This window comes from Coregonus lavaretus (genome assembly GCF_964263955.1).
Source record: "Coregonus lavaretus genome assembly, contig: HAP1_SCAFFOLD_897, whole genome shotgun sequence".
Taxonomy (NCBI): domain Eukaryota; kingdom Metazoa; phylum Chordata; class Actinopteri; order Salmoniformes; family Salmonidae; genus Coregonus; species Coregonus lavaretus.
Window position 1 is genome coordinate 160,001 of NW_028158096.1, and position 11,908 is coordinate 171,908.

General features: G+C 45.9%; 1 protein-coding gene across 1 annotated transcript in view; it reads left to right on the forward strand.

Moving 5' to 3' along the window:
• LOC311124443 (serine/threonine-protein kinase SIK2-like) overlaps nucleotides 1-11,552 on the forward strand; it is a 17,347-nt gene extending 5,795 nt beyond the window's left edge. Inside the window, exons 4-11 of the mRNA XM_084198591.1 lie at nucleotides 1,182-1,245; nucleotides 1,423-1,584; nucleotides 1,936-2,060; nucleotides 6,049-6,172; nucleotides 6,359-6,585; nucleotides 7,241-7,964; nucleotides 8,095-8,290; nucleotides 8,405-11,552. Of these exons, the coding sequence (XP_084054717.1) occupies nucleotides 1,182-1,245; nucleotides 1,423-1,584; nucleotides 1,936-2,060; nucleotides 6,049-6,172; nucleotides 6,359-6,585; nucleotides 7,241-7,964; nucleotides 8,095-8,290; nucleotides 8,405-8,954 (2,172 nt within the window). The 3' untranslated portion in view covers nucleotides 8,955-11,552. The remainder of the gene's footprint in view (nucleotides 1-1,181; nucleotides 1,246-1,422; nucleotides 1,585-1,935; nucleotides 2,061-6,048; nucleotides 6,173-6,358; nucleotides 6,586-7,240; nucleotides 7,965-8,094; nucleotides 8,291-8,404) is intronic.
• Nucleotides 11,553-11,908: the final 356 nt, after the last annotated feature.

Genomic DNA, 11,908 nt, shown 5'->3' on the forward strand with positions numbered 1-11,908 from the left:
TAGTCAAAGCTTTCCTTAAGTTTGGGTCAGTCACAGTGGTCAGGTATTCTGCCACTGTGTACTCTCTGTTTTATGGCCAAATAGCATTCTAGTTTGCTATTTTAGTTAATTATTTCCAATGTGTCAAGTAATTATCTTTTTGTTTTCTCATGATTTGGTTGGGTCTCTCTCTCGCTCTCGTTTTCTGTCTCTCTCTCTCTCTCGTTTTCTGTCTCTCTCTCTCTCTCGTTCACACACTCCCCCACACACCACTCTTCAAGGGCCAGTATGACGGGCCCTTAACGTGCTAGACTACTTCTCTGGAAGCCTGTATGACACCAGCAGCACCTCTAGGTGAGAGGGACACAGAGTGGTGCTCATCTCTCAGATAAAGACTATAGATTACTCCCTGTATGGGAGCCTCTGTGCCTCCCTAAATATTACTGCTGCCCAACACCTCACTGTCTCTCACAGAGTTAGAAAAGTCAAAGAGAAACTGGGTTGGAAATGAAATGAGGCTATAAAATGTGTGACATAGCTTTAGGTGTTGGTTTATTGAGTCCTGGCAGCGATGTTTATCAGTCTTTTCTTCAGATGTGGTAGTGACACAACACTCCCACAATGTTTGGTCCCCGAGGGCTCTCCTGGCCCTGAGAAGTTTTGGGGAGTTCCAGGAAGGGGATGGGACATTGCGTCTTTCCTTCTTTTTATTTTTGTCTTTGCGGTGGTGATGGGTTCTCGATACACAAGCTCGACCTTTGTGTCTGAACTTTTCTTTTTCATTCCCAGAATTAAAGAGATTTGGTTTCTGTTGAAAACTAATGAAAGACAACACAGTCTTAGTGGGAATACTGGTTTGAACTGTTTCTGTGTTCATATCCTATAAATAAAGAGCATGCAGGAAGTGCCTGTCAGCTCTGTTATGCAACAGTGCATATCATGGAAAGTCAGCGTGTCGTGTGTGTATGTGTGTGTGAATGAGAGGAGTTATGGAACAGGCAGGAGGAAGTGTGGTCAGTGGAAAAATAAGGTGTCCAGAAAACGTCCCCAGTGCCCAGTCCTGGCTCTGCTAAAACACTTACAGCAGCCTTTACAGTGGAAAGTCCTCTTTCCTCACGTTATCACTGTATGTTTATGTGCATTTGTGTGTAGGCTACTTCTTGCTAACCTCTCTCCATTGTCTCTCTTTGTATTCCTCTTAGGTTATGGAGACTAAAGATATGCTGTATATTGTGACAGAATACGCCAAAAATGGAGAGATGTTCGGTGAGGACCAAATTCAATATCCCCATTGTTGTAAACTGGGTTGGGCTGTTTGATTTTACGTAATAAAAGGGGTCAAATAGATATCAAGATCCTCTCTTACCCAGGATTTACAGTCCTTATTTGGTTCTCTGAATCTTAACTGGCCCCCTCTCTTCTTTTCTCCCTTTCTTCCTCTAGACTACTTGACCTCAAATGGGCGCATGAGCGAGGACGAGGCACGGAAGAAGTTCTGGCAAATCCTGATGGCGGTGGACTACTGCCACAGACACCACATCGTTCACCGTGACCTCAAGACTGAGAATCTGCTGCTGGATGCCAATATGAATATCAAACTGGCCGGTGAGTCTGTGATAACAGATAGTAGACTACCCTCTGTCCTTGATGGTTCCCTACTGATGTTCAGACAGCTACATTTCTCTACTAAAGAGAAGCCATGCATCACTGGGTCTGTGCTAATGAAGTGCCAACTGCCAAGAATTAGAGGATTCTTCAGGGTAAAATAGTAGGATCAGAGCAGGGCTGATCTGATGCCGCAAAGGCCCAGTGTGACAGTCTGTAGTCAGTAAACACACACACAAACAAACACACACGCACGCACACGCTAGCACACACATGGGCACCCACACACAAACACACACAAATAATCATGAGTTTCACTAACAAGTCGATCTCTCTCTCCCTCCCATTCAGACTTTGGATTCGGAAACTTCTACAACTCAGGCGAGCCCCTGTCTACGTGGTGTGGCAGCCCTCCCTATGCAGCACCCGAGGTGTTCGAGGGGAAGGAGTACGAAGGGCCACAGTTGGATATCTGGGTAAGGGCTCACAGGGAAACCGCACACAACATGGCTACCCATGTTTTGAACGCAGGTGTTTTATTTATTTATTTATTTTTATTTAACCTTTATTTAACCAGGTAAGCCAGTTGAGAACAAGTTCTCATTTACAACTGCGACCTGGCCAAGATAAAGTAAAGCAGTGCGATAAAAACAACAACAACACAGAGTTACATATGGAATAAACAAAACGTACAGTCAATAACACAATAGAAAATCTATATACAGTGTGTGCAAATGTAGTAAGTTATGGAGGTAAGGCAATAAATAGGCCATAGTGCAAAATATTTACAATTTAGTATTAACACTGGAGTGATAGATGTGCAGAAGATGATGTGCAAATAGAGATACTGGGGTGCAAATGAGCAAAATAAATAACAATGTAAATAACAATATGGGGATGAGGTAGTTGGGTGGGCTAATTACAGATGGGCTGTGTACAGGTGCAGTGATCGGTAAGCTGCTCTGACAACTGATGCTTAAAGTTAGTGAGGGAGATAAGTGTCTCCAGCTTCATAGATTTTTGCAGTTCGTTCCAGTCATTTGCAGCAGGGAACTGGAAGGAATGGCTGCCAAAGGAGGTGTTGGCTTTGGGGATGACCAGTGAGATATACCTGCTGGAACGCATACTACGGGTGGGTGTTGCTATGGTGACCAATGATCTAAGAGAAGGCGGGGATTTGCCTAGAAGTGATTTATAAATGACCTGGAGCCAGTGGGTTTGGCGACGAATATTTAGTGAGGGCCAGCCAACGAGAGCGTACAGGTCACAATGGTGGGTAGTATATGGGGCTTTGGTGACAAAACAGATGGCACTGTGATAGACTACATCCAATTTGCCTGAGTAGAGTGTTGGAAGCTATTTTGTAAATTACATCGCCGAAGTCAAGGATCGGTAGGATAGTCAGCATGAGTGAAGGAGGCTTTGTTGCGAAATAGGAAGCCGAATCTAGATTTAACTTTGGATTGGAGATACTTAATTTGAGTCTGGAAGGAGAGTTTACGGTCTAACCAGACACCTAGGTATTTGTAGTTGTCCACATATTCTAAGTCAGACCTGCCGAGAGTAGTGATTCTAGTCGGGCGTGCGGGTGCAAGCAGCGTTTGATTGAAGAGCATGCATTTAGTTTTACTAGCGTTTAAGATCAGTTGGAGGCCACGGAAGGAGTGTTGTATGGCATTGAAGCTCGTTTGGAGGTTTGTTAACACAGTGTCCAATGAAGGGCCAGATGTATACAAAATGGTGTCGTCTGCGTAGAGGTGGATCTGAGAGTCACCAGCAGCAAGAGCGACATCATTGATATACACAGAGAATAGAGTCGGCCCGAGAATTGAACCCTGTGGCACCCCCATAGAGACTGCCAGAGGTCCAGACAACAGGCCCTCCGAATTGACACATTGAACTCTATCTGAGAAGTAGTTGGTGAACCAGGCGAGGCAGTCATTTGAGAAACCAAGGCTATTTAGTCTGCCAATAAAATGCAGTGATTGACAGAGTCAAAAGCCTTGGCCAGGTCGATGAAGACGGCTGCACAGTACTGTCTTTTATCGATCGCAGTTATTATATCGTTTAGGACCTTGAGCGTGGCTGAGGTGCACCCATGACCAGCTTGGAAACCAGATTGCATAGCGGAGAAGGTACGGTGGGATTCGGAATGGTCGGTGATCTGTTTGTTAACTTGGCTTTCAAATACTTTCGAAAGGCAGGGCAGGATGGAAATAGGTCTGTAATGTTTGGATCTAGAGTGTCACCCCCTTTGAAGAGGGGGATGACTGTGGCAGCTTTCCAATCTCTGGGGATCTCAGACGATACGAAAGAGAGGTTGAACAGGCTAGTAATAGGGGTTGCGACAATTTCGGCGGCACATTTTTAGAAAGAAAGGGTCCAGATTGTCTAGCCCAGCTGATTTGTAGGGGTCCAGATTTTGCAGCTCTTTCAGGATATCAGCTATCTGAATTTGGGTGAAGGAGAAGCGGGGGGGGGGGGGGCATGGGCAAGTTGCAGCGGAGGGTGCAGAGCTGGTGGCCGGGGTAGGGGTAGCCAGGTGGAAAGCATGGCCAGCCGTAGCAAAATGCTTATTGAAATTCTCGATTATCGTCGATTTATCGGTGGTGACAGTGTTTCCTAGCCTCAGTGCAGTGGGTAGCTGGGACTTTACAGTGTCCCAAAACTTTTTGGAGTTAGTGCTACAGGGTGCACATTTCTGTTTGAAAAAGCTAGCCTTTGCTTTCCTAACTGCTTGTGTATATTGGTTCCTGACTTCCCTGAAAAGTTGCATATCGTGGGGGCTGTTTGATGCTAATGCAGTATGCCACATTATGTTTTTGTGCTGGTCAAGGGCAGTCAAGTCTGGGGTGAACCAGGGGCTATATCTGTTCTTAGTTCTGAATTTTTTGAATGGGGCATGCTTATTTAAGATGGAGAGGAAAGCACTTTTGAAGAACATCCAGGCAAACTCTACTGACGGAATGAGGTCAATATCCATCCAGGATACCCGGGCCAGGTCAATTAGAAAGGCCTGCTTGCTGAAGTGTTTTAGGGAGCGTTTGACAGTGATGAGGGGTGGTCGTTTGACCGCGGACCCATTACGGACACAGGCAATGAGGCAGTGATCGCTGAGATCCTGGTTGAAGACAGCGGAGGTGTATTTAGAGGGTAAATTAGTCATGATGATATCTATGAGGGTGCCCATGTTTACGGATTTAGGGTTGTACCTGGTAGGTTCCTTGATGATTTGTGTGAGATTGAGGGCATCTAGTTTAGATTGTAGGACGGCCGGGGTGTTAAGCATATCGCAGTTTAGGTCACCAAGCAGTACGAACTCTGAGAATAGATAGGGGGCAAGCAATTCACATATGGTGTCCAGGGCACAACTGGGGATTGAGGGACGTCTGCAGGTTGGGATTTATTGTCATGAATCTTGCCCTGGAGACAGCTCTGCAGAGTGGTCACAAGCTGGCACAGTCACAAAGTCATAAGATCTGATTTTAAACCTAACATGCTGACCACACCGCCTGCATTGCGTTTGCAAGCTTTGCAAAATAAATGTACACATACATGTTATTCAATAATTTCAATTGCTCGCGCACATCAATGAGCGTCTGCGTATCTAGGCGCTAAAATAGAACTTGGTTCTATTTTTGACGCGCTGCATGTCCCGTCTCTCCCATCTCCTCATTGGTTTTTAGGAGCATATACCCACGTGGGTGATTGAAAGATGAACTGAGGTCCACACTCCAGTCCAGTTGGTGGGGGTAATGCACCTTAAAGTTGTATGCCAACCGCCATATAAAGTCCACAAAAGAAGAAGAAGCCTGAAGGAGGAGAGTTTACTAGAAACTAACTAGGTTTCCCCTTTTATCTGCAGATTTTGTGTGGCTCAAAATGGGTCAAAATTCTACAAAGATCCAAAAAAAAGGACCTTGTGCATTTCAGGTACAATAACAACCCAATGTTTATATCCCAGGACAAATTAGCTAGCAACAGCAAGCTAGCCAGCTAAATGTCCATTAATGTTTTATGTGTTTCGACCTGTTTCGACCTGCTTCAGAGTATGTTTTGATATTTCAACCTGCGTGTCCTGATTGCGTCTGATGTGGATGGACAAAATCAATATGTGCGCGATGGCGGATGCACGCACGTGCCCTGTCTAGTCAGCATATAACCCTAACCTTAACCCTAACCTTAACCACACTGCTAACCCTAATGCCTAACCCTAATCATAAATAAATACCAAAAAGCTATTTTTTGTTTTCCATGAATATTTTACAATATAGCAAATTTTGACTTTGCAGCTGGCCTATCTAGCAAAAATCGCTCAGTTCTGCCTACAGGGCAAGATTCATGACAATAAACGTAGCGTTTTGAAACCAAGTTCTACCATTTTCATGTCAAACAAATGAATACAGAAGTAGAGGGAGAGACCATTTGTTGATGTTCTCCTCCTGGTCTATCTCTCCTCTACAGAGTTTGGGTGTGGTTCTGTACGTTCTCGTGTGCGGATCCCTTCCGTTCGACGGGCCCAGCCTCCCCGCCCTCAGACAGAGAGTCACAGAGGGGCGCTTCAGAATCCCCTTCTTCATGTCTCAAGGTACACATCACCATGGCAACAACACAGTGAAACATTTCAAAGTGTGATTGGGATTGATAGCTTTACTGTTTATATTAAATAAAAGCACACGCTATAGCATCAGAGAATGACCTTGCTTTCCCTTCTACCTCTTTCCCTCCCTCCCTCCATCCTCCTTCTCTCTCCCTCCCACTCTTTTCCCCCCAGACTGTGAGAACTTGATCCGTAAGATGCTGGTGGTGGACCCAGCCAAGAGGATCAGTGTGGCCCAGATCAAGCAGCACCGCTGGATGCTGGCCGACCCCACAGCTCCTAACCAGACCCTCAGCATGGCACTGCCCCTCACAGACTACAACTCCAACCTGGGGGACTACAGCGAGTCCGTCCTAGGCATCATGCAAACCCTGGGCATCGACCGCCAGAGGACCATCGAGGTGAGTGGAGGATTGGTTGATTTGTTAATTGGCTGATTGGTTGATTGGTGTTATCATCATGGAAGGAGGATTAGAAGAGGGTAATGAGTGAGTGGAGCTGCGTTGTTATATAGATTACAGGTTATAGGTTATAGGTTATATAGTAGTTTATACAGAGTATCACTAGTGTCATAGGAATACAGTATTTGAAGTACACTGTAGAAACAGCTAATGGGGTTGGGTACTGGGTTGAAAGTGGTGGGGCTTTGAGACAGTTAGTCATGTCTGGTAGTAGAGCAGGTGGTATGTTATGCTGCCTCCCAGGCAGGCACCACAGTCAAACCCACCCTGGATCCCTGTATGCCTGGTGGGCTTACTACTCGTTTTGTAGGGAGAATTAGGGGGATAACTGGCATCTGCTTTTAAAGGCTGACACTGAGCACTGAGGAGACGAGCTCCAACAGGAGTCTCTCAGTAGATCAGACTGAGTGAGCACAAAGTGACGGGCGCAGAGCGTGTGTCCGTGTGTGTTTCCTGTCTGACAGAGAAATAAAGAAAGAAATAGAGAATGAGAGAAACAGGGAGAGGAGAGTAAAAAGATGGCTAATACAGTCCTTTATTATGACACCCTTTTAACCAAAATGGCTGACTAACAAGTCCTTGTCTTTTGCCCCAGTCTCTGCTGAGCAGCAGCTACAACCACTTCTCTGCCATCTACTACCTGCTGTTGGAGAGGGACAGGGAACACCGGGCCCTGCAGCTCAGTCGCCAGTGTGGGCCCCGGACCCAGAAACCCAGGAGCACCTCCGACTCCGGTACCCCAGAGGTCATCATGGAGGACAGCTTCAGAACTTCAGCCTACCCCATTCAGTGCAAGACCACACCTCCCATGCACTCAGAGATGGAATATGACCAAAGTGCATTGTTCCAGCGTGTGATGTTCCCGGTGGAAGCCAGTCTGAACCGACAGCTGTGTAACCGCTCCATCTCCCCAAACAGCCTGCTGGAGACCAGCATCAGTGAGGAGGTGCGGCCCCGTGACTTGGAGGAGGAGGAGGTCACACACACCTGCTCACCCCTCATCCTGCCCACCACCACCTCCCGGCGACACACCCTGGCCGAGGTCTCCCCTCACTTCCACGAGTGCAACCCCCCCTGCATCGTGGTCAGCCTCTCCGACGGTGCATCGTCTGACAGCTGTCTGAAGTCCTTGTCCACCCCCAACCCTGCCCTGCGCCCCCCTGTGGGGGGCCTGTCAGCCATGACAGCCTCTGGGACTGGCCCCAGGGCGCTGGTCCCTGCCGGTACCCACCCGGCCCTCTTCTCTCACCTACTCCCCCAGGCCCAGGCTTCCAGCTTCCAGGAGGGCCGCAGAGCCTCTGACACCTCCCTCACACAAGGTATGGGTGATGTCAGTTTATAACCATTACATACAGTATGTATCATTCACATCATCATCATCATCATCACTACAAGGAAATGTATCAGGCCTAACAGCATTTAACCGATCCCCTCTGTGCGCCTCCCCAGGTCTGAAAGCCTTCCGCCAACAGCTGAGGAAGAACACGCGCACTAAGGGTCTTCTGGGTCTGAATAAGATCAATGGTCTGGCAAGGCAGGTCTGTCCTCTGACCTCCGACCACAGTAGCCGTGGCAGCCGGGGATCAATAGGCCCCACCATCAATGAGCACTGCAGCATGCTGGAGGAAGTTCTGCACCAGCAAAGGTAAGATGGGGACACACACACAGACACACACACACACCTGCACATAAATATAATCACAGCCACATAGTCACAGTAAGTGCAATTCTAACCCCTCCTCTCTGTCTCTATTTACAGAATGCTCCAGATACAGCACCAGCCCCAGGCTCCTCAGTCAGCATCTACCCAGAACCCCCTGTTCTTCCTGTCCCAGCAGCAGCCCCCCTCCCCCACCTCTGTCTTTGCCCCCTCTACCCTGTTTGACACACCCACCCCCTCCCTCCTCCAGGAGGAACCTCAACACCTGTCCCTACACCAGAGCCCCCTGGCTCTCCAGCACGCCTTCTGGCAGCAGCCTCTGGAGTCATCTTCCTCCTCCTATGGCTCCTCTTCCTCCTGCTCCTCATCATCATCCTCCTACTGCGCCTCCTCTTCCTCCCTCTCCCCCGTGGCCTCCGCTGCTTACCTCCTCGAGGCTCGCCTGCACATCAGCCAGCAACCCAGCCTCTATCCCCAGACCAACCTCCACTACCAACCCCAGGCCCAGAACCAGGCCTTCACCCAGGGCCCCTTCCCCCTCATGGTCAGGCAGGGGAGGTGGAGCCTGGATTCAGCCTCCGGGAGAGAGTCTGAGATGCAGGAGCTGAGCCGGGCTGGACAGCTGAGCAGCTGTGTGATGGTGAAGTAATGGAGAGAAAGAAAGGAGAAACAGGAAACAACAAATTCCTACTGGACCAGAGTACTTGTTCAGTATGGCAACCTGAGGAAAAATGTAATGGTGATGTCATCACTGATGGACAGGAAGGGTGAGCACTTTTTGACAGTGGGAACAGAACTTTGAGCTGTGGAGTTACTCACAGATCATCAGATGACGAGAATAAGATGATAGGATGACAGAACAGATCGTCCTAATTGTGAAAAGAGAACAATTGGGGAGAAAAACAAACTCTATGAAAAACTCATTATAGAGTGGACAGATAAAAAAAAAACAGATGCAAGTGACAAATCTAAACTCTCTTGAACAACATGCAAACACTCACATCTAGGTGTGTGTATCTGTGTGTGATCACATAAGCTGACAATTAAGCAATAACAAAACTTTGGGGAGATGGCTCTTAGTTCTTTTCGAACCCCCCCAGAGAAACAAAAAGGTCTGGGACCCCCTCAACGCAACAGGGGACCCCTGTACCTGTCCTTTCTCCCTAATGGGGACCCCAACTCACCCATCTCCTTCTCTGGAGGGGTGTGTGAAGGACTAGTCTTGAAAAAACAATGAGGACTGGTATCAATGAACCAGACTAGGTCATGTAAGACTTATTTCAACAGTTGTGAGTTTTTTCTGTTTTTTTGTTTGTTTGAAAACAGGAGGATCCAGTCTTCCTGATTTTGTCTTTTCCATTTTTGCTTACTGTATACAGACCTTTACTACATTTCATTGTTTTTTACTTTATTTTTTTGATATTACTTTGTGGCAATCCTACACGCATGCAGCATCAGAACTATTCTAATCTTCCAAACAATCTTTGAACACAATGTTATAGTGATTTCACAAACTGTGATTTGTTTGTGCAAGATTCTAGCTGAGCTAATGCTGCTTTTACCACAGAAGAAGATAAAAACCTGGTACATCTTGATCAGCCGAAATGGAAGAAAAAATTTACTTGCTGAGTGTCTAAAGCACAATAGGTACTGCTATAAGCAAGCAGTGTGTGTGTGTGTGTGTGCCTTAAAAAAAGGTTGATTTCAATTGATAATTTATACTTATGTATGGTTACTTTCTAATCATATTCCCTCTGTTTTTATGTCCTTATGGCGAGGAATCCTCGATCATGCTATTTTGCTGTTTAATCATTACCTTCTCAGGCAACCAAGTCCCAAAAATGTGGAAACACTGTCTAAACTTAAGACCCTGAAGACCTATGAGCATGATGTCATTCCCTATCAGTGACTTTAACCACTTTACTTTTCACTTGATGTGAAGGCTGTGTGTAGGCTATATGCTGTACTGCTTTCACATAGCCAGAACAAAGACTTTGGGACTATAGTGCAATATTTCACATTGAAATGCAGAGGAAATTAGAAATAAAGAGCTGACATAGGATCGTACATTACCTGCCTGCTGGTACCTTCAGAGGGCGCTAGCTGAGTAGATCAGGGACTAGAACGCTTCTGTTTTTGTTGAACATGAACATAGATATGAATAGGTGTAAAAGAAAGGACCCAAACCATTTCATAGTGCTTTTCCTCTTGACAACACAGTTGCCTCTGCCATTGTACAATGGCAGAACTAGAGATAAGCCAAAGAGAGAGCAGAGTAAGAGAAAGAAGCACTGCTTACTTTCCAGCAACTCAAAATGCTAGCTAGCTAGTGCTTTCATGGTGTACTCTGTGTAGCTCATGCTATGAGCAAGCTGCTTCTGCCACAAGATGCTAATGTGTTGAAGATTCCCCTAGCAGTTGGGTTCCAGGACCATGGCTGTATTTGTATTTTTCTAAGAAAAGAAGAAAAGAAAATGGAAAACAACTTGTAGCACTACAATAATTTTTGCTGCAATGTGAGTTTTCTCAATGAATTGGCCGTAGGTGGTAGAGGTCGCTAGCTAGAGGTAAATACAACGTACTTGGGTGTATGTGTTAGGCCTATTTATTTTTAGAGAATGTGTTTGAAACACCACCATTTACTTCAGCTGTTTCCACCATGATAGCTGTGCACCTTTGTTATTTTGGTTAGTTTGACCATATCTTTGAAGTGGTCTTCTTTTGAACAACATGTTGAAGAGGAAAAGTGTTGGAAGCCTGAAGCTTAAAAGTTGTTTGATAGATTTCTCTCTGAAATAAGCAGTGTTAATATTTCTTAATGACATTAGATTTTGCTTGATTACACTCACCAACAGCGCTTGTGCCTTCTTCAGAACAAACCCCCTACGATCAGAGTAACCCTCTTTCCTCCAATCAGCACAAAGAGAAAACGGGTGGGCCCATAAGACCCAGTTTTGCTACTTTGATTTAACTTGCTGTATTGAAGAAAAAAATAAGCATTTCACTTTACAATGAATATATCTTCACAAACTTAGTTTGACCAAACTATTGAAACACTAAGAACCTTTTTGACGCAGATCTGTAAGATGTCCTATTTGGTAAAATGTTGGATATTAAGAAATATGCGTTATGATTTTCCTGATTTGCTACTTGACTGTGTGTGTGTGTTTGTATGAATGTTATATGAAAATAAATATTGTTTCTTTATGTGGCTAATTTATTTGAATAAAACATGAATAAACATGAATTCCAGTTGTTGGTCGTAATTTAGTGTAAATGTCTTAAGCCCCGTTTATACCTGTTTCTAACATGCATGCTTTGCCCTAATCTGAAGTCCACAATCTGATTTTGCCCACATTTTTTGACAGTGTAGAATATTAAAAGATGCATTGTGATCAGATTGTGATCTTCGTGGGCTATACTCAGCCTTGTCTCAGGGTAGTAGGTTGGTGGTCTGTTGATATCCATCTGGTGGTGTGGGGGCTGTGCTTTGGCAAAGTGGGTGGGGTTATATCCTAACTGGTTGGCCCTGTCCGGGGGTATCGTCGGACGGGGCCACAGTGTCTCCTGACCCCCCCTTTCTCAGCCTCCAGTATCTATGCT